This window comes from Manacus candei, unplaced genomic scaffold (genome assembly GCF_025592945.1).
Source record: "Manacus candei isolate 608988 ecotype Guabito, Panama unplaced genomic scaffold, ASM2559294v1 h1tg000047l, whole genome shotgun sequence".
NCBI lineage: Eukaryota > Metazoa > Chordata > Aves > Passeriformes > Pipridae > Manacus > Manacus candei.
The window spans coordinates 8,681,574-8,709,122 of NW_026138095.1; the positions used below are offsets into that span (position 1 = coordinate 8,681,574).

The 27,549-nt window shown below is 46.0% G+C and overlaps 3 protein-coding genes across 3 annotated transcripts in view; 1 reads left to right on the plus strand and 2 right to left on the minus strand.

The window, feature by feature from the left end:
• The window catches only part of LOC127475593 (uncharacterized), a 148,028-nt gene extending 146,609 nt beyond the window's left edge, over nucleotides 1-1,419 (minus strand). The window contains exon 1 of the mRNA XM_051797563.1: nucleotides 1,363-1,419. The gene's annotated coding sequence lies outside the window, so the exon portion shown is untranslated. The remainder of the gene's footprint in view (nucleotides 1-1,362) is intronic.
• LOC127475580 (urotensin-2 receptor-like) lies at nucleotides 419-24,026 on the plus strand. Its single transcript, XM_051797542.1, has 2 exons — nucleotides 419-1,569; nucleotides 23,905-24,026. Exon 1 carries the CDS (start codon nucleotides 424-426, stop codon nucleotides 1,516-1,518), a length of 1,095 nt encoding a protein of 364 aa, XP_051653502.1. The 5' UTR covers nucleotides 419-423; the 3' UTR covers nucleotides 1,519-1,569; nucleotides 23,905-24,026.
• OGFOD3 (2-oxoglutarate and iron dependent oxygenase domain containing 3) overlaps nucleotides 22,195-27,549 on the minus strand; it is a 35,194-nt gene continuing 29,839 nt past the window's right edge. The window contains exon 9 of the mRNA XM_051797552.1: nucleotides 22,195-24,086. Within this exon, the coding sequence (XP_051653512.1) occupies nucleotides 23,950-24,086 (137 nt within the window). The 3' untranslated portion in view covers nucleotides 22,195-23,949. The remainder of the gene's footprint in view (nucleotides 24,087-27,549) is intronic.

A 27,549-nucleotide genomic window follows, 5' to 3' on the forward strand; every position in this document is an offset into this window, starting at 1 on the left:
AAAGCAAAGCAACCGAGCCCCGTCGCCAGCGATGCCACCGGGGGAAGAAGGCAAAGCCAGATTCCAGCGGAGCGGCCAGGAAAACTTTTGCGGGCGCTCCCGCAGCGCGCCGCTGCTCCGCGGGGCTCGTTCCGCGGGGCGCTCCGGACCCGCTCCCGGCTCCGCCAGCCCCGTTCCCGGCTCGGGTCCCCGGCGGGGCTGAGCGCGGGGAGGAGGGCACCTGCCCCGGGCCCGGAGGGCACCTGCCCGCCCGCTCCGCGCCCCACGGGGTGCGGGGGTCCCGCCGCCGGTGCGGGGCAGCCCCGGGGCGCGGGGGCGGCCCTTCCCCGGGGCACGGCCCTGCCTCCCGCGGGGCGGAGCGGCCGCCGGCGGGGCCGGAGCGGCGGGGCCGGAGCGGCTGTGCCGGGGCCGCCGCCGCCGCCCATGGAGCCCAACGGGACGGCGGCGGCGGGGGCGGGCAACGCCTCGGCGGGCGGCGGGGCTGCGCCCGCGGGCGGCCCGCTGCTCATCCCCTCGGCCTTCGGGACGGTGCTGTCGGTGATGTACGTGGCCGGGGTGGCCGGCAATGTCTACACGCTGGTGGTGATGTGCCACTCGGCGCGCTGCGCCGCCCCCATGTACAGCTCCATCGTCAGCCTGGCCCTGGCCGACCTGCTCTACCTCTCCACCATCCCCTTCATCGTCTGCACCTACCTGGCGCAGGACTGGTACTTCGGGGACCTGGGGTGCCGCATCCTGCTCAGCCTGGACCTGCTCACCATGCACGCCAGCATCTTCACCCTCACCCTCATGTGCACCGAGCGCTACCTGGCCGTGACCCGGCCCCTGGACACCCTGAAGCGGTCGCGCGGCTATCGGAAGGTCACGGCGGGGGCGGTCTGGTCGGTGTCGCTGCTGCTCACTCTGCCCATGATGCTGATGGTCACCCTGACCGAGGGGGGCAAGGCGGAGGGCAAGGTGAAGAGGATGTGTGCGCCCACCTGGAGCGTGGATGCCTACAGGACCTACCTGACGGTGCTCTTCAGCACCAGCATCATGGCCCCGGGCATCATCATCGGCTTCCTCTACACACGCCTGGCCAGGACCTACCTGGAGTCCCAGAGAAACCCCCCCCACAAGGAGAAGAGCAAGAGGTCCCCCCGGCAGAAGGTCCTCATCATGATTTTCAGCATCGTGCTGGTCTTCTGGGCCTGCTTCCTGCCCTTTTGGATCTGGCAGCTGGTGCGGCTCTACAGCAGCTCCCTGCAGCTCACCACCCAAACCCAGAAGTGCATTAACTACCTGGTGACCTGCCTGACCTACAGCAACAGCTGCATCAACCCCTTCCTCTACACCCTGCTCACCAAAAACTACCGGGAGTACCTGCGCAACCGGCACCGCAACTTCTACAGGTTCACGTCGTCCTTCCGCAAGCGGGGCTCCAACCTGCAGTGCTCCTGGGGACGGTCCATGTCCTCCAGCAACCAGTACGACTACAGCTCGGAGGCCCTGGGCATGGCCACGCTGAAGGACAAGTGAGGAGGAGGAGGTGCTCCGGACACACCGGGACCAGCAGAGCGTCTGGCCAAGGTAGGGCTTCGGGACACCTTAGCCCTGAAGGGGCCTCAAAACTTGTTTCTGGCTCGCTCTCTCTCTAGTGAGGGGCAAGAAGTTGCCTGAACCCAAGTACTATGAGATGAGCCTGAATTCCCATCTGGCTTAGGGCTGTTGGAGGGGTCCTGCTGGGAGCCAGCAGCCGTTTGGGACAAACCCTGCAGGGTTTTGGGTGCAGAAGGTGAGGTGGATACTTTGTTCAGTTCTGACACAAACTCTTTCCACGCTTTGCTGAGTTCTGCCTGGATCCAGCTCCACACACCATTTCTCCTGTGTGGTTTCTCAGTGCTGTCTTCAGGCTACAGCTGGGTCAGAGCTGCAGAAGTCTGAAATTGGCCCAGTATTGCTTCAATTTAGCTGCAAGCCTTGGGTTTGCCTTGTGTGTTACCACTGTCTATTTCTGGAGTGTAAAAAGAGACCTTTAAGCCCCCTTTCCTATTTTCTGTTGCATTACGGTGCACTACAGTTTCATCAAGCTTAAAGTCTCTATTTTAAAATTCATTGCAGCAGCACTTCCAACTCCAAGCATTCAAAAACCACAAGGTAAGCTGTCAGAAGCCACAGGATTACCTAAAAAAACCCCTTGTAATTTTTAAAGGTTTCCACCTAAGGTGATTTGAATTTGCCACTGATTTTTTTTTTTTTTAAGTTGGTCCCTTTCTTAAAAGTCAGCAGGGCTTGAAAAACCTGAACGTTTACCTTGGAAAGAAAGAAAAAATGTCTTCTAATCCTATCACTCAAAGACCTGAGGCTAAAATAAAAATGACTGAATCCTTTATCAGGAAACTCATCATAAAAGAGACAATTTTTTTTCATGACATTTGATAAAAAGCATTTTGCCTCAATGTATTCTACTCATTTTCTCCCTACTTGGCATCTCACAGTAAACCTTCACCACAGATGCCTGTAAGCATTTAAACAATTGTAAAATGTCAGTTTATAAAATAAATGCTGATTATAGATGGACCATCATCAGGCTTCCCCTCGCCTGGTCCCTTCACCCGGCTCAGGGGGTTGTATTTGTCAGGGCAGAAGCTGCTGTTCCCAGCTGTGGGGATGAAGTTTGGTTCAATATTCCTCTTCCTTGTGCTGGGACAGACTCTGGGGATAAGTAAAGCATGATATGAGTTGCATAAACTATTGTCAGCAGCCAGTGATGCCCGGGGACTTGTGAAGCAGCAGCAGTGTAAGGAACTGTCATTCCCACTTTTTTATTACACACTCCAGCCCCCATCTGCCTGAGCAGAGTCCCACTCCAGCCCTGCAGGGCCACTGCAATCCCGTGTCCTTGGATGATCCTCTCGTGTCCCACACCAAACTTTGGGGTGTGTTTGTGCCAAAGCAGAGACACAAAGCACCAACAGCACAGCAGGGACTGGGAGCAGAGAACACGGCACAGGGACACGCTGGGTTTTATGCACCCAACCAACAGAAAAATGGACCCTGCGGGGCAAGGTGGGATGCAGAGTGAGGAAGCACATTCCTGTGCCTGGCACCAGGCATTCTTCTTAGGGGTGCAGTTGTTGGGATGCTTTTTGGGGACAGGGGAATAAGTAACTCACCTGCTCATACTACTTTTAGCCCCAGGACTGTCTTTGAAACACTGGGGGCCACTTTGTCGTGTTCCAGTATTGCACTGACTACCAAGCTGGGCAGCTTAAATAGACCTAACAGTGCCCATTCCTTATAAAACAGGGGGACTAGCACACAGTTCATGCTGGGAATTTTTCAGAAAATAGTGACTTTTTAAATTATTCATTCTAAAGTCACTGTTACTTTTCCTTCGGTTCCCATTTCCAAGGCTGGAAGTCACTCCCATATAAGAATAACAAAGATAAGGCTGAGCTCAGGAGGTGGTGTGGGAAGGCTGGAGTACATGCATCTTCTGTGGGGTGTGTTGGGCTGTCCTGCTCCCAGGGAGATGTCCTGGCAGAGCCAAGCATGGCTGCATCCCTTCCAGGTGTTGCACGTGCCATTTGGATTCTTGACACAGAGCTGATGTCCCTTGATGTCTCTTGCTTGGCCCGAGGAGAAGATCCTTGGGAGGCCACTCACAGCATTAGGAGGCTGATAAAGGATGGGGAATTACCATGTACAGAATAGTTGCAAGGCACAGGGTATCTCTCTTAACAGGTATGTCAGGGGAAGCAGATGATGGAAGAGCTGGATAGGTATCAGAAAGTTTTAAAGGAATGTGCTTTCTGCTTTAAAAAAAAAAAAAAGTTAAAAACCCATCCAGCCTGAAAACATTATTAACAAGGAGAAGCTGAAAAGGAATTCTGCATAGAAAAGAAGAGATAAAAATGCAGATCAGATGAGGTCTGCAGTTGTAACCTCATGTGGGCATAAGCAAACAGAAGGGGTTGATTTGGGGGACACGTCCCAAGACACCTCCTCAGCCCCCAGAAAGGATTCTGTTACTCTGCTCAGTGCTGTGAACAGTGTGTCGTGGATGTGCCTTCTGTGCCACGTGGTTAGAGCATCAAACATCAAAGGGTTCATGGAGGAGCATGAAAGGCAAAATACTGGATATTTCAAAAAAAGTGTGCCCAGCAGGTCAGAGAAGGTGGTTTTCCCCCTCCATTCTGCTCTGGTGAGACCCCACCTGAAGAGCTGCCTCCAGTTCTGGAGTCCCCAACAGCAGAAGGATGTGGAGCCACTGGAGCAGGTCCAGAGGAGGCCACAGAGGTGCTCCAAGGGCTGGAGCCCCTCTGCTCTGGATCCAGGCTGGGAGAGCTGGGGGTGTTCAGCCTGGAGAGGAAAAGACTCCAAGGAGACCTGAGAGCCCCTTCCAGTGCCTAAAGGGGCTCCAGGAGAGCTGGAGAGGGACTGTGGACAAGGGCTTGGAGTGACTGGACAAGTGGGGATGGCTTTAACTGAAAGAAGGCACAGTTAGATTGGATATTGGGATTAAATTCTTCCTGGTGAGGGTGGAGAGGCCCTGGCACAGGTTGCCCAGAGAAGCTGTGGCTGCCCCATCCCTGGAAGTGTCCAAGGCCAGGCTGGACGGGGCTTGGAGCAACCTGGGCTAGTGGAAGGTGTCCCTGCCCATGGCAGGGGGTGGAACAAGATGAGCTTTGAGGTTCCTTCCAACCCAGACCAGGCTGTGAGTCCATGATATTTGTCTCTCACCGTGTTTTTCAGCCAGTGTGTTTCATCCTGGCCCCATCCCAGCCCTGCTCCTCTCTCCCATCAGGCTCTGATAAACCCTTCCAAGGTTACTCTGTCCAGAGAACCAGTCCACTGGATGATGCCCACAGAGCACGTCACTGGGGCTGAGGGGAGCCTGTTTAACACACAGAACTGGCCAGCAGCCCCAGGATGCTGCTGTGTGTGATGAATGATGACTCTGCAGCAGCACAGGGAGCAGGCACAGTTCAGACCTTCACAAACACGACTCCTCAGGAGCCTCTTGTACTCCTGGGGATCAGAGCTCAATTTAAAAGATGAATTACATAAACAACATCCCTCTTATTGTCCCATCAGACCAGTGAAACTGCCAGAAGTCAGTAGGTTTGATCCACTTCATAAATATCCTGCAAGAGCAGATGTTCTAACTGAGTTCCTCTCTGTAACTGGGCAATTCTTGTCTGTTCTTGGTGTGCTCATGTTTTGGGAATGAGGAGACAGTCTTCATGTATCTTCCTTTAAGAACAAAACCAAATTAATCTGGTAGCTCGCTTTGGAAAGGGATTGCTGCTGCCTGTCTGGAGCACAGAGTCCTGTCTGGGGCTGACACAAAGCTACAGGGGTAGTTTTACCTGCTGTGTTTTACCTGTACCCAGAGAATTGTGGGGAGGGTGTTGGTTTAGCTTTGGGATCTCAGCATTCCTAAGCACATTTCCCTGTGTGCAGGCCCTGCAAACCTGCTGTAAGGCAGCTCAGGCAATTTCCCACATGAGGGAGAGGAGTTACCTGTCCTCAGCACTGAAAAGGATGAGTCAGGATTCCCAAAATCATGAGATTAGAAACATCTTCTGTCCACAACCACAGAGGTCACAGAAGTGTATAGAAATTGAGATAAACACATAACCAGAATCTGGATGGTGAGACTTGGCAAATTCTTTGTATTTTTGTCCCACTTCAGGTAAATCTGAATCATCTCAGGCCAGGACTGAGTTACAGGGTCAGTTGGGCTGTAACTGCACAACACATGGAGAGTTCCTTGAAAACAATTTGACTTTGGCTATTCTACATTCCAGGAAATCAACCTCTGTGTAACCTGGGATCATTTGTCATACCCAAATCATTGTAATCCTGTGGTTCTTAATGCTTTGGGGGTTTTTATTACAAATGTAAGGTTGCTGCAGGTTCAGTGACACAGCTGCTTCTTCAGCAACATGGGAGATGGGAGTTTTAGCAAAGGCAACAGCCTATTTCCTGATGGGACAGAGGCTGTCACTGCAAAACTCCCTACATGCTTTGCAGGAAAGAAAATAGTTTAATCACTAGAAAATATTTTCCAACACCCTTTAGGATTTAGGGATTTATAACAAAAAAAGGAAGCCCACCTAAACTGTGAAAGAAAAGCAGTTTCATCTTGAGTGTTCTCTCTTTCTTTGATCTCAGGTGGTATCTGCTGCTGCAATGGCAATTTTTCCACTTTCACTTGAAAAGCCAAAAGTCCTTTGTGGGACAAGTGAGAATCCATCTGAACCTTATGGAATTGTTGCAGCCTTTACCTTCAGTCACACATTTTCTTATCATCTTTCTCCTCACTTTTTAAAACCAAATTGGCAATCAATGCTCAAAAGCATGCTCAATCATAAATCTGAGCAAATAATTAACTTTTTCACACTCCTGTTTTAGCAGGCAATTTTGGTGTTGAGTGTGTGACTAAATACCAGGGAAACCAGTGAAAGAAAGGGCACTTCATGAGCATTTTGTACCTTCGGCTACCAGCAAGATGCACAACTTGCTGCCATTGCATTAACCAAGGAGAATGAGCAGGATGACTGAGTGAATAATGTATTATAAACTATTCATAATCACCGGTGTGATGAGAGGAGAAAGTGCAGAAACCTCACATCAGAGCCCAGCCCTCAAACCGTGGGAACAGATAATGCAGAACCCGAGAAACCCTCAGGGCAGCCCCAGAAAGTCAGGCAGCTTTGCTGGGAAGTTTGTCTGAGGAGAGGACTCCCGGCTTTCTCGTCGCATTCCGGAGTCCCTCTGGTGGCAGCAGCGATCTCCCATCCCCAGGTGTCGGGAGGACAATTTGCTTTTTAGTTCAGGCTTTAAAACACAACAGTTGCACAGAATCAGGACACAACCTGACTACATAAGAGCATTTAATAGCTTTAAAGTGGAATGTTGCCGCAACTCCTGGAGGGGAAAAGAGTGTTGAGAAGAGAAAAGCTACTTCCAAGCACTAACTTCCCTCTCCCACGTTTCTTCCTATGCCAAACCCAGACTAACTTGATTCCTGTCATTTTGCACAGCATCCTCCCAGCCAGCACCCACACAGACACCCAGAGCTGGTGATTAACTACAGTTTAGCCCAGCTGGGGCTTTTTGCCTTATAATATTGGGGTTTGCTGCTAGTTTCAAGATTTTCTGTGGAATAGAGAGACTCAGAGTTAATTGCTGTGGCTTAGAAGAAATATATTGCTTTGTCTTCAAAATAGTAGCCACAGCTCCACAGGATATAAGTACCCTTTAAAGTTATTGTTATTATCATTATACAAGTTTTTTGCCCTTGTTTGGGAATGTGTCTAAAGCTCAGCAGAGAGAAAGGATGTGTCAGTTGGTGGCAAAGTGTTGGGTGGGGTTGGATGGCTCAGACTGAGCTTTGTGAAAGCAGACGGAGCAAAATCGCTGCCACTCACTCAGCCAAAACCTCTGGGATGCAACAAGTTTCTGTCAGACACCCAACACTGGAAAAAAGTTATTAGTACATTAATATTATATTAGATATTGGTATATTTAAATCCCAAACGGGTCATATTTCAAAAGGGGTTTTTTAAATCATAAATATTTCTGCTCAGGAATGCAGCTTTCTGCTCACACTGAGTTTCTGGTTGGCATATATCACCTTTGGGGGAGATTAATTTCATTTTAGAAGGTTTCAAATGGTTAAAACTGGGTTTTGTGATCTGTGGTCCCAGCTAGAGCCATCTTGTCCCCAAAGAAAAAGTTCCCAATGGAATATACCATAGCAAAACTGTAACATTTTCCTTTAGTTCCCCACCCAAGAAAGGGACAATTAAGAGAGGAAAGGGAGAAATGAATCCTGTAGAAGTCTTCTGGCATTTGGGCTCTACTTTTCTGGTTCTCTCCATTTATAATTTAAATTTTAATTTAAATGGAACACTTTGGTAAGCACCAGGAATGCCTCTACAGTGAGAAATGAGGTGCAGAGTTAAGAAGCATTCGTTGAATTTATTAGGGAAGGCTGAACTTCAATACTGTGGAAGATCCCACCCAAACCCCTCCATCAAAATACAAGTAGTAAATAAGTTCGTGCAAAATCAAAGCACCAGTGATATCAGCTGTGCTTGGCAGAGGAAACAGTTCTAAAACCAAAGTGGGGCTAGTGCTGGAGAAGTAAAATGTGCCAAGTTTGTCCCAGCTTGTTTTGGCCAGTCTCTGTTAGTCTTTCCTTGTGCATTCCTGTTAGGATCTTGAATTCAGCTCCTGAATCCTTAACTAGAACCAAACATGATTTCATCCAAACAAAGCAAGGGAGATTCCTGAAGCTAAATGTGGTGTGTCCATAAACACAGCCTGTTAGAGACAGTCACCCCTTCAGCTGTGTGCTCCTGCAAACCAGGGATGTCCATCACATTCACAGCAAATTCACAACCCCTTCATGCCTGTTGTTTTCTTAAAAATCAGCCTGGCATTTGAGAAGCACAGGGCTGGTTCTTGCATGGAGCCTCCTGGAAAAAGGCACCACAATTACTTCTGGGGGTACACTGAACCCATCTTCCAAATATCTGAAAGAGTGGGGAAGGTAAACTAACTGTAATGTACAAATGCTGAACGAGGAAAGGCAGCAGCAGCCCTGAAGACACTCATGGAGAGGACACCTAAACCTCCAGAGAGATGCAGGTCCCACCAGACAAGCTGTGCCCAGGCAGCCCCATCCCTGTGCCAAGCTCCCACAGCACCCTCCCTTTGGAGAGCATGGGCTGGCAGCCAGCTCCCAGCATGACACTCCTCAAAATCCCAGTAACCCCCAGCTTTAAACTGAGTTTCTGCTTTTTCTTTGTAACAGATTTTGTGGTTTTTCCTTTCATTTAACACCACAGAAGGGAATATCTTATGGAAATGGCTTTATTATAAAATCAGCTGGAGCCCTGGTTACCTCAGGCCAGCACATTTTGAAAACAGCTTTCTGCCCCTGGGCAGTGTCCAGAGTAAGGACTGGTAGCAGGAACACACAGGGAGTCTGCAGCCCCCACCTGCCCTGTGGTCACTGTGGTTACCTGATCCCACTCAAGGGATCAGTTTATCTCCCTTCACATCACCTGCTGGTGAGGCCACTCATCCTGAAAGCACTGACACTGCTGATAACTCAGGCAAGGCTTAGAGCAGGACAGTGAATAAAATCCAGGAGAGATTTACCAGGGGGTTGGTGCTGGAGATGCCTGTTGAGGCAGTGCTCCTGCTGGAGCTGAAGAGAAGATTGACTGAAATGGGGGGAGCTCAGAAGTCCTGGATTCTCCTAGAAAATGACCTCAGGGAAGGCACTTCTTGTGCTGCTGTTCACTGAGTGCCTAGAAAACAGTGACATTATTTCCACTGTCTGTATATGGGTGTTTTAGGAGGTCACTGATTTGTGTGACAGGTTTTGAAATCCTTGGATGAGAGATGCTGTGGATGGAAGGGAAAATGTCTCCTTGCAGGGATAACTCAGGGTTCAGGTTAGCTATTCATGGTTGGACAGAGGAAATGTCTGTGCCCCAGAACTTCTCTGGATTTGATTTATGGAGCTGGTCAGTGAAGATGATGGTTCACCCCCAGCCATGGCAGCTGAAATCAGCCTCCTGATAAAAGCATCATCATTTCAGTGCATCGGTACCCCCTCTAAAACCTTCCTCGGGTGAGAAACAATAGCAGCAGATACAGTAGGGAAGCAAAATCTTTCTTCTTTACCTCCTGGGAGCCTCTTCCTCCCCACATTACAGGCTGGGAGCACTGGGGTCAGGGGAGATAAAAGGCAGAGCCTGTGCCTCAGGCTGCTCTAACAGCAGGTTATCCATGCAGAGGAGGCTGAACAGAAAGAATTATCCCAACACTCATTACCAACTGCTAAACACAACAGAACTTCCCTGTCATTTTGTTGTTGGCATCTTTTTAGAATGATTAAATCTGTCGAGGAACCTCCGCCTGCCTGAGGCACAGCACAATCAATTCCCAACAACAGAAGCAGAGGAAATAAACACCGAGTAACTTTGCTTGGCTGCTTCGATGTGTTTGTTTGTTTTAATACAAAGGCGAGTTTATTGTGGCAAACATCTCTCAGACTTCAAAGCTCTGCCTCAGTCTTTGCAAGCAACTTCTCTTAAGCTGGATGAGAAAGTGAAGCCCCACAGCCTGCAGTGCCCAGTGGCAGAAGAAAAGCTCCTTGTAGATCTGGTTTAAATGGTGGGGGAACCACAGTGAAGGGATGGGGACAGGGCTGGAGCATCACTTGGGCTTTTATCTCCATCCATATAAATGAGTATTTTCTCTCCTGGGCATTGTGTGCTCTGGGTATTCACTATCTATGTCTGTTATTCAGGAAAAAAAAGTAAGAAGTTTTGGGTTCAGCCCAATGAAAGGCAAGAAAAAAAAACTTTAAATCTATAACTCTGTGGTGTGGGGAAATTGTTTGTGTCCCCCCAGTTCTGGTTCTTGTGTTCACAGTCCCAGAGGGGCCCATGGGAGCAGGACAAGAGGGGCCTCAGGCATGGGGAGAAAGGAATCAACAGCTACCTGCAAAATGGTGAAATAATTAACGTGTCACACTGAATTACTCATTAATGAGAGCACAGAGAAATGGCTTTAGGCTGAGAGCAGCCTGAGGAAGGCAATGCTACATCAGCTCCACGCTGACCCTGGTAATAAGGGTTTACACCTGGTGTGGAAGTAGGAGGGGGAGGAGAGATGGGCACCCGAGGGGTTCTGGGGGAAAACATGTGCCCAGGCACTTTTAGCTGCCCAAGATTTAGGGTTTCCTAAAATCTCACCTCCTATGAGGATGTCGGTGCTGAACCAGCCTTGGTGACAGCCACGTGCCCATTCCAGGTGCAGCCAAGCCCCAGCCCGGCTTCCTTGCAGGTGCTCCTCCCTTCTTGCCCTATTTACTGTGCTCACAGGCAAAACCAGTCACTCCAGGAGCCTCCAAACTCCACTGCAAGCACTAAACCCACCTGCAGGGCGAGGAGTTACAGAGGCAGCAGGAGTGGGGTGTCCCTGCCCCTCTGGCAGTGTCAGGGCACAGAATGAAACAGAAAAGCTCACTGGCAGGAGCACATTAGCTTAGAACTCAAAAAAAAAAAAAAAAAATCATCAAAACAACATCTAAATGGACATTTCTGTCTCCTGTCACATTCTCCAGTAAATGGTAAATGTTTATCTCAGGAGAGCTCCAAGGCATGTGTTTGAGACTCAGTCTGTGGAGGGTCTAGGTACAGTTACAGACCTTATCCCAGAGTCTGCCTGAGCAATGTGCATTCCCATCACTCACTAAAGATGGAATCTCCTGCCTGTGTTGGAAAGAGCTTGAACAGAAAGATCATGGATCAAAAATGACTGTTTAGGTTATTTGTGCAGTAAAAATATGTGTTTGTTTTTAGCATATTGCTGTCTTTGCCATTCTTATTTTAATCTTGTCTTTTTTTCCCTGTCCCTGCATGTTCAGCCCTTTCTTTGTGTTACGTTTCCTTCTCAGCAACAATCCACAGCCTCTCCCAGGACTCTGCTCCACCCTCCCTTTGCTCCACAGCTAAAACCACCACCCATCACACTCTGATACCCTGGGAGAGTTTCAAGGCTTTGGGGAAATTTCTTACCTCCTGCATTTCAGAGCTGTTTCAGGTTGCCCACACAGAAGGCAGAAGCCTCTACTGATTCCCACAACCTGATCAGAAAGCTGGCACGTTCCTGCAAGTGGGACTGCTATAAGCAAATCCTTCCACTCCATTAGACAAGTTCTGTGTGACAGCCAGGAATATGATTTAGCTTTACTCCACCTTCCACTCCTCTGTCCCCTCAGTGAAGCTGGTACATCTCGTTTCACAGCCTTCTAGTTTTAAAGGATTAAGTCATTTTACTTTATAGTGCTGGGGTTTTTGGGGGTTTTTTTTCCAATCAAAAGTAATTATTTCGTGTCCTGATCAGGTTCCCTGCCCACCTCCAGGCAGCTGAACTGATGCAGTTGATGAGCCGTGAAAAGAAGTGTCTGTGAAACATCTTCAAATGTGTTTTAAAAATCATGGGCGAAAAGCTTCGATACACCTGAGCTCGTTCTTGTTTAACAGACCAGTCAAACCAAGACCTATAAATGGCTGAATTCACAATCCCAACAACTTCTACCCCGCTGCAGCTGGAAATATCTTGTGTTCTCAGAGGGTCTGGGCTTTGCCTTCTGCTTTCCCCTTTCTGGTCAGTGAGTAAGGTGGTGGCTTCCCCACCTAGACTTGCCCATTAGCCCCCAGGGAGGCTCTGTGAGGCTTTGCGAGGCAGAACAACCATCAGGAACCTTGACATCCTTGCCAGAGCACCCATGAAAATGTAGTCCTGCAGCTCTGACCCACACTGATGATTGTGATGGATCTTCAGTCTGGAAGGGACGACACAGTTACAGGCTCAGCATGGGGGAGTTTTCCTTGGACCTGTGGGGGGTTTTCCTGTTCAGTTTTCAATTATTTGACTCACACCTGATGCACTTCACTCCCACCTTAACAGCTGGTGGGTTCAAAGGCTGCAGTTGGTGAGGGCAATGCCTGGAATGGATGGTAATTATGTACTGAGCTCATTATAATTGTTCAGTTATTGAATAATTTGGAAAGGCGAGCGGGAGGAATATTTGGTTAATTAAGAGCTCGTTTAATCGCTGCTAAATTTAGCCTTCCAGAACAGTGCTCACCTTCCCCACATTTGGAAACCTTTGCCTACCTGCACTGCCAGGGGAAGCAGGAACACTCTGCTCCTCACCTCGTGGTGTCATGGCTTTGTTCCCTGCCAGCTCTGCCCCTCCACATTTGGCTTCACGTTCATTAAGATCCCTCTGAAGCTGCCATCAGTCTCCAACAGGATGTTTAATTAGAAACAGCTCACCTGGAAGTGCTCAGGTACTTTTGGGGCCAAAATCTTATCCAGTTTAAAAAATTGACCGAACAGCAAAGCCTGAGCATGTAACAGAGCTCAGAAAGTGTGAGCAGAAAATCCTTAGAGCCCTCAACAATTTTCTGTTGCTGCTGGTCTAACACAGTTGCTGTGCACGTGTTTCTTCTGTTTGAGGTTTTGGAAAATTTAAAGCTTAGAGAGCAGGTTTAGCACCCAGGGGATGCTTTCTGGAGCTTGGACTGATTTCCAGAGGCTCTGGGGAGTCTTCAAGACAGTGCTCAAGAAAAAAAAATAAGTGTTTACAGCTTAATGCCATGTCTCTACTATTGTCCCAAGAATGTCAAATATCCATATGCAAATTCAGGGAGGCTTGTAACTGAGGACTTTTGGGGAGAGTTTTGAGGGAAGGACTTAAGGGGGAGGTAGCATTTGACTCAAGACGAGCACAACTTTATTTAAAACAACGACTTAGTGGATTTAAAATAATTCTTTTGCTTTGGGCTTGTTGCTTAAGTGCTTTTATCCTTTGCCTTAGATTATTTTAATACATTAGAGTCCTCATGTACAGTCAGTGGGATGTGGCAACCAGCTGGCACATGCTCATGAAAAGGGGACCCTCCTCCCAGCAGGAAAGCCAAGGGCAGATGTTCAGAAAGAAGAAAAAAGAAAAAGCAAAGCCCCTTTGCACTCCCAAGTGACAAATGGTTTAAAGACTCCAAGAGGTCACTGCTCCTCCACTCCTGTCTGTCAGAGGAAGGAAGGAAGAGTCTGTTCTGAACCTCATCCTTCATAATACACTTCAGAACAAAGTAAACTTATTTTTTTCTATTAGGGAGAAGATACTAGAACAAGCCAGATCTCGCATGTCTGGCAACATACCAGTGTTTTGCAAAGGTATCCATGAACAACTTCTATTTTGCTTTCAGTTCAAATGCTGCAAAAAAAAAAAGGAAAATAATTTTTAAACGAGTTTTTCAGAGCAGACTCCATAAGGTCAATGCTGCAGAAGAGAAAAGTCATCAGAGCAGGTTGATTTTAAAACCTGACAACCTCGACAGCCTCCTTGCAGCAGCACGGAGCCACATCAGTTGTGCTGTTACCCATGGTTACAAAATTGTTGAATGAAATGAAATGGAATCCAAACCTGTCAAGAGTTGTAGCTCTCACAGAGGCAGGACAAATGATGTGGAATGGTAACTCCTCGAGTACTCCACTGGGGCCTCAACTGAATATTTTGTCAAACTGCTCTAAATTAACAGAGCTCATCTGTTCTGAGTCTGGGATGCTGAGGAGATGAGGAAGCTCCTGGTGGGATCTGGTTGATTGTAAAAAAATCCCTTTTTCTTAACAAGAGGACAAGGCATAAGGCAGGTCCTCAAGAGACCCTGTGATTTCAAGTAGAAAAGTGTTACAGGATATTCTCTCTTTGCCCCAAAGGAAAAAGAATCAAGGTGAAGTCTGGGTTAGAATTAGTGTTTTCTCTTCAATCAGTCATTTCTTCTAAATTAATAAGGCAGAGACAGCTGCTTTAGCAAAACAATTAAACAGTACATCAATAAAGCAGCTGCTTTGCACCAGGCAAGTGACTTCCCAGTGGGCATCTCCCAGGTTTCTGTGGATGTTGGGCACTGAGGCAGCCACAGACTCCTCTGTTCCCCTAAGTTCTCTGCTGGATTTTGGGGGTACTGTGCTGGGAGGAGGATGACAGCAATGCTGTCAGGATCCTTTCTTCCTGCTAAGTGTCCCTGTCAAAGCATCTTTCCGTGGCACACCAGGGCAGCATGAATTCCCATCAGCCTCCTTTCCTTACCCAAGAAGGGACAAAAAGTCAACAACTACAGAGCCCTGTCAGCAAAGAATGGCTGGAGAAGGGCTGCAGACTGATCTCAACTCTCAGTACTGTGTGAGATGTCTCTACAAAGCTATTCCAGTCTCTGCTGGTGAAGGGTTCCCACCCTCTGCCAAAGTCCCTGAGCCAGCAGTGAGTTTACCTTTCCCCATCCTGTTTATCCACGTGATATCAATTCTTATCAAGTATCATTTGGGATGTCAGACCTTGTTCAGCACTCAGTGTTACCCACATTTAGCATCTGCTCCTTCTCAGCACCTCCACAGCAGCAGGAGGTCTCACCCTTCCCACCACCTGCAATGTCCTGCCGAGTCCCACAGAAAATCCCAAATAATATCTCCCAATCCCCCCATAGGGTCTCTTCCGCTGCCACCACCTCCTGGAGTCTCCAGATGTGTCCTCCCCATCCCAGCTGTCACTGGCTTTTGTATTGACAGCCAGAGCAAACCCTCCAGCCCTCACCAGACCCCCAACCTGCTCCTGGGGTGGTCCCCAGGCCGAGGGGATGGGGCCGAGGGACGGGAGGGTTTTCTTGGCTGGAGCGGGTGCAGACAGAATTCTTGTAAGCATCAGTTTTACTGTCTCTTCCCAACATAAACTGGACAAATTGATGGAGTCCTGGCCCCGAGGATAAACACCACCTCCAGTGTTTAGAGTAACTGTCTCTGGAGAGGAGCCGTGCGGCTGAGCCGGGAGCACCCCCGGGCACCGGAGGGGTCTGGTGGCACCGCCCTGGCAGGAGCCTTCCCTTGCCCTCAGATATCCCCAGGGAGGATAAAGACTAGAAAAAGTCTGCAGTTCAACCTGAACCTTATTTTGCAGGGTTACAGAGGAGTAGCAATCAGCACCTGAGGCTCCTGCAGAAATCCCTGCCTGGGCTGGCTGAAGTGCCCAGCACAGTAGTTCCAATAGACCAGTGTTGCAAAATACTCAGTTTTATGGAGTTTTCATACTTCAGATTAGTTTCAGCTTTTTAGCTGTTTAGGAATGGTAAATCCTCATGTGGTTAGGAAGCATTCCTGGCTATTATCTCTAAAAAGAACTTTAATATTTACAGTCAGGCTAGTACTTCTGGAGGAGACTGAGATTAGATAAGCTCATTAAGTCAAGCATTCTTTCCACACCTGCGTTCTTCCCAACAAAATGGTAATTCTGCAATTTCAAGGCTGTTAATTTAGAGACAGATTTTATTTGTCAGGCTGATGCAAACCTGAACCCCTGGCACGCTCCATGACTAAAGCTGGCTCAGATGTACACAGGCTGTCCTCCCCTTTCAGGGCCTTGAACACAACTGGAAAATCCCCGTCTCCTCAGTGACACAGCCTGGTGCAGCTGGACTGCTCAGAATGCATTCAGCAAGCGTGGCATCAGTATTAGAAAACTAAAATCATATTTATTTCACAGATTTGGAGTATCCTAGTCCTATTCCCACCTTTGTCTCCTCTGCAGTACAAACAAGCCCTCATCTGCACTTGGGAAGTAGCTGTGGGTGTCTGGAGCAAGCAGTGACTGAGTCTTCTTCCAGCTGCACATCCAGCCCCTACACATCCATCCAAGCTGGAAGGAAATAAAACCAAGGTCATTAACCCTGTCCAGCTGATGGGCAGGGGAGAGGCAGACAATAACAATGGTTTTAAAGTTAATTGACCCGCTGGCTTATTCACTGCATTTCATTCATTAAAAACAAGGTTTTAAGGCTCAAAGATTTCTGGTTCTTTTGCCATTCTGTCAAATGGTCTAACAAGAGGCTGTTGCTGTTCCTAATGACCTTGCCCTGTTTGTAACTTTATTGCCTTGGAAGTGCACCCACAATTACAAAACCATTACACCTCCCACTCCAGGGTCAGGCCATCAAACACCTTCCCTTCTGCCTCGCCCAGATCCTGCAAATCACAAAGCCTGACCAGAGGACAGAATCATTAATTTAGCCCTGAGCATCTCAGAAATGTCTCCCTGTACAACTCAGCTATGGAGAGGCTTTTGATTGCTGCCCTTCCGTGCATGCTTTATGGCTGAAGTGTTTAATCTAAGGAGAATGATTAGGAGCACAAGTTCTCCAAAGCCTATGTGAAAATTTAGCAACAGAGTCAAAAGGTGTTTAACTTCTATTGAAAGTGATAATTTTTGCAGGATGCTGGAGTTCACTGCCTCACAGCCATCTGGAGGTGCTAAAAGCATAGAGAAAACAAAGCCCAGAGGTCTCAAGTTCCAGTTGTTGAGGGGAAAAGGCTCAGAGGCAGCAGCTGAGATGATGGAAGACTTCAAGGCACTAATAAATGTGACAGGAGTGAGTCTTCATCTCTTCATCCCGAGCTGTGCTTTCAGCTGGGCACTCTGAGGTGGGAGCAGCCTTCCTGAGAAATCCACAGGCATTTATTCTGTGCTGCTGCTGAGGCAGAGAGGTGCCTGCTTGTGCTTGAATGGAGCAAGATCTCCATCAAAATGTGTAACTGGAAAGGGAAAATGAGCAGGGACAGGACTGGGTTTCCAGATACTGTTTGATCATGGAAAAGCAGAGTAGAACCTCAGTGGAGAGTACTGAAGAACAGGTGCATATTTCCTACACCCCAACTAAAGGATTAACAAATCAGTAAAACTCTGTTCTTTTTTAAGAGTTCCAAAAAACCCAAATCTTTCAAACCTTTTTTTTCCACCCCGAAGAGAAACTTTCTGTAGGTGTCTTTATATTTATTAATTCAGTTTTAATGTCATCTTGGATTATTTCTTATTTACAGGTCTAAATTCTGCCTAGTTTCAGAAAAAGTAAAATAAATGCTATACATATATCACCTGATGGCCAGGACAAGTAGCTGAAGTAAATGGTACTGAGGAAGAGGTCCTGTTGAAAGTTTTATGGAAGGTTTTACCAGCAAGACCTTTGCTGCCTCAAAACTCTCAGTTTGCAGCTCTTTGTCTGATCTTCTAATGAAGCAATTCAGCAGAGTGAGGAGGAGGAGAAAATGTCAATTTAAATTGACACAGACTTGTCAGTGTGGGAGAAATCTCCTGCAGCTGCTCCCTGCCTAACACAGTCTGAAATTTAACTTCCCCCTCTGCTTGATTTACTTCTGTTGTATTTCTGCTTCCACACCAGTAAAACATAGATTATTTTGATCATATTCGTCCCTGTGGAAAGGAATGACTCCCAAATTAATTTCTTATTTTCCTTTAAAATAAAGAAACCAATAAGAAAACACACATTTATGGGCCCTAGTGGAGTCGAAATCATCCCTTCTCTCACTGCTTTTGTGTTGAGAAGTGCAAAGACTATAAACGGGCTCAAGGTTTGTTACTTCACAGCAGCCTTTTAAGTTCTGAATCACCTGGTAAAATGTGGCCTTCTTTTTATGAGGTTATTCAGTGAATCACAATTAAAGCCCTATTATGCAGGGAGGACTCCCAGAACATGTCTCCTCCTTACTAATATAAATCAGAAATAAACACATTTGTCTGCTAGAGGGAATGGAAGGAACCACCATCCAGAGCCAAGGCATGCAGGATGACTCCATTAGGACCTGCCTTTGTTTATTCCCCCAAGATTTAATGGTCTGGCTGGCAAGTTAATATGCTGAGGAGGTCACCTCCAAGGTAGGAATCCACCCAGAGACCTTCCCCTGGCAGTGAAAAGCACTCTCAAAGGAAAACAGTAGGATTTTTTTCTGTGGAGTCAGCAGCAAAGTGTCCAGGCACCTACATAAACAGCTTAAAATAATTGTATAAACTGAGGAAAGAGAAAGAGACAAGTCTTCAAGGTGTCTGTCCAGAAAAATCAAGCCTCAGGAACCTAGTTGGTGCTTTTTTTTGGTTGTTAATAAAAGAATAGGAAGGGTATCCATGTCTAAAATGAGGTTTTTTTTAACACTGAAGGCCTGTTATAAGAAATTCCCAGAAATAAGTAACATGAGCTCCACAAATCTCAGCTTCTCTCTATAAATAGAATATTAAATAGAATATTTCTTTCAAAAAGAGGTGCTGTGGTTTCAGGCACGTGCTCTTGCTGTGCTTCACATCACTGAGCTTCAGCTTCAAGTCTCAGGTGAAGGTCTCAGTGCAGTTCATTATGAACAATAAATCTGACATGGCAACTCATGGATTCCACCAGCCCAGATCCCTTGGGCAGCCTCTGGATTATCCAGCACTAAACCCAGCTGTTTGGATAGTTTTCCTTTGTTTAGATGCACCTAAAGGTTACAAAAACAAAGGGGATGGTACTTCCAAGCTGCTTTATTGATTCCACAGTAAGAACTATTCAAGCAAGGCATTTCTTGTTAGTCCCAAGCTCTGACCTGCTTTCTGTAGCTTCTGTTTCAGAATTCCTTGCTCACTGTCCACGAGGTATCATGAAAGACAAGAGTGCTCAACAACAGACCCCTACCTTGCCATTATTTCAGCTTTACAGGAAAACAGGCAGGATGGAAAGAATCATCTCTGAAATAAAGGGTGGTGGTTCAAATATGGACAGTGCCTGTAATGGAAGAAAAATAAGAGGGTAGCTGGAAAAAAATGAATGCCGAATAATGAGAAATCTTAAAAATTGAGTTAGGAATTCTTCTTAAAGATTAATGCCCCACGTGGGCTAAAAGGGTCAGAGGAAAAAGCCAGCTCCTCTTCAGTCCCAGCAAGGCAGGCAATGGATAAAGAATGGACTGTTACACCCTGTTCAGTTCTTGCTACACGTAAAAGTTGAGCTGTGTTTGGAGGGAAGTGAGATATGAAATGAGGGACTGGAGGGGAGCTGATGCACACAAAGATGTGCACTTTGGAAAAAGGATAGTTATTTTCTTTGCACAGTCCAGCCTGAAGTCACCAACACTCATGTGGAAGATAAAAAATGCCCACCCAGATACTTTGGGGATAAATTAAAGATCAGTAAAAGAGAGATGACTGGCAGGTTTCAGCAAACATGATCTAAAATTAGCTTTCAGCTTCCTAAGAATGTTTACAAAAAACAAGATAAGGCAAGAGATGTTACAGCTCTTGCTGGTGTTTTAGAAGGAGCAACAGGCACTCACCAGAGGATTCCCCACCACTCCAGGCCTGAGTCTGAGCTGGGTTTCCCAGGATGACTGATCTGCCTTCCTGAATGAGGCTGAGACCATCCCTGTGCCAGAGCCATCTGTGGTTCAGAGAGGAAATAACTCTTCTGCTGCTCTTGGAATGTTTTTGCTTGGATTTCCACACCAGAGACTCAAAAAGGAGAGACAGGAGTTGGGATATATTTTTCTTTTTTTTTTTTTTTTTTTCCTTGAAGGAGGGAGGTTGGTTGTATTTATTCCTCCCCACTCAGAGAGCTCTGACCTCCAGCAGCATCTCCTGGGTTAATTCCTAGAATTTGGACAAAAGTATTGCACAAAGCTCCACATGAGCATGTCAGAGAGAACCAATTCTCCTGTAAACACTGTGCAAGGATATCTGGATGTGGGAGGAACATGAGGAACTATTACATTAAAAACAATGTCATCTTCATTTACCAGGGAAAGGAAAGCTATTAAAGGAGACATTCAAGGGTACTGAGAATTGCAATTGAAGAAACAAAACCAGATTTCCTTGACAGCACAGTCATCATCAATGCCATTTCAGCTACATTTATTTTAATGTGCACATCATTATGTGCTACAGCCTCAGAAAGCACCTGGCTGAGATGCTGACCTTAAAAATAAGTAAGACAGGAAGCTAAATTTCTGCTCTAAATCCAAATTAAAATCTTTTTGTAAATAGATTACCCTTGTAAACATTTCTGGATTGACATTCATTAAGATGGAGCACAGTTTATTCCAGGGGGACAATCAATATTCAGGAAAATCTCAATGTAAATGTACCTTTCCAAACCTTCAGGGGAATTAAAACCTGTGATTCCACAGCTGCCTGCACAATGAAAATGTTATACCTGAGAAATGCCAGGAAGTTCCTAGAATGCTACAGTAATGCAGGGTAGGTTTACACTGAAAACATCATCCAGTCACATACCTGTTCATTTTTCAGAAGTTCCTGATATTCTGCAAAACCTTTGAATGGAAATTAGTTTTAGAAGCAGCACCACTCCACAGAAGTCCTCAGGAGACTTCAGTCAGTCCTGTTGTAGGGATTCAAATCTGGCTTGCTCTCCTGCTGTATTTTCCATTTCACCCTGAGACTTTTCACACCAGCAGCCTTTCCCCTTCCTTACAAATAATTTCCTTTTAAAGTACAAATCAACATTCCCAAATACTGTAATTTTACCATCAGGACTCAGCCCCAGTTCACACTGCACAAGTGCTGACCTTTCTCTAACCACGAGGGCTCTTTGAAAAAGGTCCTCACACAACTGGGAACCATCAAGCCACATTCTGCCATCACCATGTGTTTAATTAAGAGCACTTCTCTGCAGTAGCTTGGCATCAGATCTGTGCCACTTGAACAGAACAAATCCTGTCCTGGGCCTAATCTGAGTTCTAAGAACCAGAGTCCTGCAGTTCCCAGTAGCAAAGGGCAGCTGAACCACAGAGAGGACAGAAGGAAATTCAGGTATTTCAAATGCAGAATTATCTGTCAAGAACCAGGAAGAGAGACCCTTAATAAAAAGGTATTCAGGGTATTTCAGGGGCCTAAAATAAATTAAGCCAAACTGATTTCTAATGATCAGTGAATTCTGCAACTTCCACTCTGCCCCAGGAACATCAGCCTTTCTGCAATTACTGGTTTCCTGCTGCAGGCTGCATTCAGAAACTTTTAGATTGCATTTTACTTCCTCATTTGCCATTTAAATTCTTCCAAGATCTAGATATTGCTTTTTGTAGTCCAGATATTGAAGCTTCAGACAGAAGAATCTCAGTGGGACTAAAACATACAGCATATGGAATTACTGTGCTTCTTTTCCACAGAAATTCTCATAGCGGGTGCAGCAGACAATTATCCAGCAAATTCAGGTGACAGGTTTGCTCATCATATTGACCAGATTACTGAAGCTTAAAGACTCCCAAAGACAAATACCAGCTTGACTTTGTTTCTGAATGTCACTCAGGTCCCAGCAGGAGAGATGCACCAGCTGTGGGAGATACCAGGATCTGCCAAAGATGAAACCCCGAGATGAGATGAGACTTCCCCCAGGGTCTGAGATGACCTTGCAGAGCAGGATTTTACAGAGGGCAGCTCCAAAAGTGCCCCTCAAAGCCTGCATGACAGCCAGGAGTGAGCAGCAAACACCTGGCCAAGTGGCACAGCAATTCCAGTGCCAGGGCTGCAATAACCTTATAGTGAAGTAAGGATTTTGGAACGTGGGTTGAATCCCAGTGTGAATCACACAGCTCCATTCATATTTAGATTCCACTGCTGTCGGGTGTTGTTCTGGAAAAGGCACATTTGAATCCCAAAGCAATGTGAGCAATCAAGTTTCAATCCAGTAAAGCAGTTGCTGGTGATCTTGGTCTGCCTTCACAGAGACTTAAAACCTGGGTGTAATTCAAATTTCTTGGAATAAATAGGCTTTGAGGCAAGGATTTCAATAGGAAACGCAATTGACTTTATTGTTTCTTTGCATCCAGCATTTTTAACAACCCTTCCTTGTTAGCACAGACAAGGAAGCCTTTTTCAGGTTTGAGAACAAAGAAATCAAATGACAGAGGCCTAACCTTGCTGGTGTGCCCAGTGAGAGCACTCACAAGGCCAGGTGTCCTGTCACCATTCCCCTTTATACTGATCTGCAGGGTAATCCCCCCAATACTTACTATTTCCATAAAAAGGTAGATTAAGGAATCAAAACTGTATGAATAGAATTTTTTTTAAAAAAAATTAAAAATCAAAGCACATTCCCAGATTTTCAGTGTTTCATAGAAATTATACATCCTAGGAATATAACAGATCAACATTTGCTTCAGAATTTGACTGAGAAAAAAAATTAGGTTTTCCTACAGTTTATTTATCAATTCCCTGACCCACAACAGAAATCTTTGACTACAGGAAGAAACCAAGGTAGTTGGCAAGATTACACTTTGTTCCTTTATCTGCACTGCAAATCACACAACTCCTCTTCTTTGAAGCCCCTGCAGTTTATTATCCAGGGAATACCAGTGGTCCTAGTCAACAGAAAAAAAGTCTTCACACTAAACTGAAAAGAGAAGTCCAAAAATAGCTACTGAGAGACTTTCTGAAACAGATAAAACATTGCTTTGGACACAATTCAACTGCAGGTGGACACCAGTTTCCCTCAGAGCCCACAGGCTCAGGAGGTTTTGAGATCCAGCCCTGCAGGCAGCAAGTCAGGCTTTGCAGGACTGAGTCTAAGGAGGCCAGGATGAGCCTATGGCAAATCTCAACAAAACTATGTCTTTTTTCTCAGCTGTTCCCCTCCCAACCCACTGCCCTTCCTGGGCACTGGGTAAGGATGAATTCTTAGATGAATCCAGAGGATTGATTACCTCTGCCCAGCTCTCCTTTTGAATTTTGATTCAATGCACAGGGTTACATGGTCAAGCCATCTCCATGAACAGCTCTTAATAACCCTAATACAGAGGTTCCAACCAGGAGACTGATCCTTTTCAGGGAGATCCAAAGGAAACAAGGCGAGCTGGGAATGCTGCATTCTGATCAAAGGGATCTAGTGCAGTGACATTCCCTGCACAAAGCATTTGCAATCCAAAAGCAATGGGCTTTCTGGCCAGAGAATTGTATTGCTGACCTTGTATTAACTAGTCCCTGTTTGTAGCAAAAAATAGTAGTAGTTCAGTTAAAACAGAAGTTCAAGTAAGTCCCAGTAGCCAAACCCCAGGTGTACTGCCCACTAATGCCCATGCTCAGGAGAATCCATTCCTCTCAACAGGAAGTGTGTTCAAAATAACACTCACCTTGCTCAATTAACTTAGGTTAAACTTTCTACATCACATGAGTAACTGAAAAGGCTAAAGAATTAAACAGGTAACAGCAGCATGGGGAGACATATCAAGGCATGGCCCAAAAGATGGTTTGTATCTTTTAAACTGAAGAATTTTTTAAAAAATAGTACTAAAAAAAAAAAGAATGAAGAGCCCACTCAAGAACTCTTTGGGACAGAACAAACCATTTTCAGAATGCATCAAATCTGAGATGGTCCTTACGGAAAAGGTCACATGAAAACAAAGTGTATTATAATCCATTGACACAGCTGGGCAATTCTGATTGAATGTGGGGGTAAAACAAGAGATGTCATCTCCCTTTTTCCTCTCCTCTTGCAGGGCTTCTCTCCTTCCACTTGCCCTCGTGCTCCATCCCCAGAGGAGTCACCCCAGGACTGGGTCCCCGATGCCGTGCTCCGGGTTGCAGGTGAAAGAGATGGTGATGGCAAAGCGAGTGCCCCAGAGAACCTTCTCCACACGGTGAAGGTTCTCCGACCCAGAGGTGAAAAAGGAAACCCGGCCTGTAAAGACAGATATTTAATCAGTGACATGGAGTTTGCCTCTCAGCTCTCTCCACACAAGTTTAGCTGTTGTCTCAGTACCTGAGAGCCCCCACAGGTCATCACACAAACTGTTGTGAGCTTATGCTGCACTCTGACAGCTTTATGTACTGTTTAAAACATACATTAATCCTTTGTGCTGCGAAGCTGGAGATGTAATTCCACTGTATCTCATAGTTTATAAAAGGCAGGAGGAAGCCAAAAGCATCTGAAGCCAGTTTTTAGTTGCCTGAATTAAAAAAGCGCAGCTCTAGTGACTGCCATCAAAGTGTATTGATTTCCTCCCTGCTCCCCCTTCTAGTCTGGGCTCTAATTTTAGACCAAAGAAGGAGGAAGTACTAAAGTCTTCAAAAAGTCTTCAGTGACAAAATGCTCAGCAGGTTTACAAGCACCTGTGGCAGTTTCTCAGCATTGTACCAAGTATTTGCTATTGCTTTCTGTGCCTGCTCTGATCACTCACTGTTCAGGCAGGTTACAGAGTCGTGTATCAGTCATGTACAAATTCACTTTCCTTAGAAAGAGCCACTCCATCAGTGCATTGCCTTGAGAATTGTTTAAGAAATGCAAGTGCTTCCTGCTGTGCCCCATCCTGCCCAAGCTCTGACCATCACCACCTGTCTCGGGGCTCTCCAAGGTGAAATGCAGTGACTCTGATGTGACAGCAGAGGTACATTGGCATCCCCCTGGATGAGACAGCAGAATGGAGCCCTCTGCACTTCCACATTATTAAACTCTTCTGAGAACAAACAAGTTTGATGTTTAGCAGCTGGCTCCGAACTGACGCGACTCCACGGGACGGCTCCGGTTCTCCTGAGGAACCAAGGAATGCTCACCTGCACAGCTGCTTTATCCCAAGAGCTTGTGTTGTCCCTACTCGGGCTTTTTTCCCACTGTTCAAATTAAAGTTCCTTTCAAAGGTTATCAAAGGGAACTCCTGTTGCCAATCTAACTGTGCCTGGGATGCAATCGGGCAAAATGAAACACTTAGATGCCTATTTAGAGTCTGCACAAGATAAACTTACCCCATCCAACCCTTACCCCATCTCCACTGTAAGAATGGGCATGTAGCTGGTTTGCTCTTTTATAAGTGATCCAAAAGATCCAGAAGTTCCTTTGCTTGCACACTCCTAAGCAGGACACGTGGGAGACTGGGACAGAGCCAGGCTGGCTTTGTGGAGCTCAGTTTACCCACTAATCTCTGAATTCAGTCTTTGGGAGTAGCCCCTGAGTCCCTTTCACACTGGGTTCCAGCTCACATCTAATCCTCATGCAGTTCAGAGTCTTTCACAGCTGCCAAGCACAAGTCATATCATACTCTTCTGTTCCTGTGGCTGCACATCAGTAATGGGTAAAGCTTTACATATGTAAAGAGCAGAGTCATTCATATGCACAGCTCATTTCCACCCTGGTGTCCTGCTTTTCTGGATGAAAGGCTAAATGAAGGCAACTTGCTCCTACCCTACAAGTGTTGCAATGAGTGCTGCCCTCAAGGATTTCATACAAAGTCCCTGCCTCATAATTTTTTTTTCCTTTTAAACCTTATTTCAACATCATCAAAGTACTTTGATATCAATCCCTCACCTACTCACCCAAAGCTTTGCCTTAAACTGACTTTCAAGCTGTTTTGTTTGATCTCTTTCTAGAAGTTGTAGTAATTCAGAGTGGGATGAGGTTCACTGTATTGTTTAAGCCAGTTAAACTGGATTTTTGCCTACACAGAAGGTCTTTTAAGTCCTTTCTTTAATAAATATGTCTTCATATATATAGTATCTTACAGCTCCTTGTGTATCTGGTCCCATATCCATCAGCTGGGGTCTCTGGGTCACTGAACAAGGCTACAGTCAGTTTTCAAAGATGCTTTGTCCTCACTTGGGAAAAATTTCTTTTAACCTTAATTTCTTTGCAGTTTTTGAAGCAAAAGCACACTTTCTCCATGGTACATTATTTTTAAGAGTATAAATGTTCAAAGCAAGGGTAAAGAATGTTAATTCCCATCCCATCCAACAAAACCTTCCAGGGGTATCTGACAGTAATATCTTTATCCAGAGACTCATGGGGAAAAGACATGAGAGAAAATAAAGCTGTGCCATTAGTAAGAGATCTCTATTTGACAACACCACCTGAATCTACAGCTTGTTTTCTCTTCCTTTCCATGTTTTTTATACTTTCCAGCATTAAATGCTAGAAAGTGTTCAGGGTGGAGTTTGGCCAAGGCTCAGCTGAGGAGCTGCTGTTCCTTGCAGGCTGCAGAAAGTGTTCTTGTGGTGCAGCTGTTCCCCTTCCCGGGTCATGGATACACCTCCAGCTCTGCTTCTGGACTGGGATTAGTCCAGAGCTCCAGCTCCAGGTGGAGCTGCTTCCCAGTCCCTCTTTTCCATGGCCCTCAGGCATCCACACAAGTTTTAAAATACTGAAGAGTAAGCAAAGGATAAATTGTATTTGGGATGAAAAAACTACTGTCATGGGAAATTCGTTGGAATGTGCCACCCTGTGACAGTGACCAAGGACTGGGAACTCCCCACAAGCTCTTACAGGAGGCAAGACTTTAATTGAATCAGTGCTCACCACTTATTCTCCTGATTTTTTGAGAATCCATCTTTGCATTCGTCCACAGGAATCACTATTTATGAAGACATACAAGTGCCAGTCACAAGCTCCACTGCTATGAATTTTATGTGATCCCAATTTAGATGAAGCAACGCTGTTATTTTCAGGAATAATATTTAACAAGCAGCAAAAGCAACAGACATTTCACTATGCAGCAATTTTGTCCCATTTAATTGCTCAAACAAAACCACTAGAGGAATATATGTATTAAATATGAGCTTTTGCTTTTCCCTGCTTTTGCTTTCCCAGTTTTAATTCATAATTGCCTCTTAGCAACGAGTTCTTTTCAGATGTACTCAGAAAACATCACCACCACAAGGAGCAGCAGACAGGTGGGAAAAAATTATGCACTCAGCTATGTCACAGTAAAAAATCAGTATTCCCATAAGACTTGCTCTCAGCAGATTTTTTCTGTCTTGAATTTTAACATTCTGTTGCACTTCCATAAACAAGCTGCCTTCAATTTGCTATCCAACCTCTCCTGAGAGGAAGCACAGACTGGAAGAAAGTGCAAAGGAAACCATTTTCAGTGACATCTACACCCCTGACATGTAACTGTGACCTCAAGGAAACCATTTACTCTCCCATTGGTTTCCTTGTCTCTAAAGTGAAAGTTGTACTGACCTATTCTAACAAGGTTTCTGTGAAAATTAATCAGTAAGCACCATTACAATACTTGGCAGTTAACACACGTTCTCTTTTATAAGTATTATTAAAAAATACCTTCTGCTGTTCTTATTCTGAAGGAAAATTAGTCAGGCACACCAGGTTAAATTATAACAAGGTATAGAGAATATACAAAAAGGTTTTGAGAACC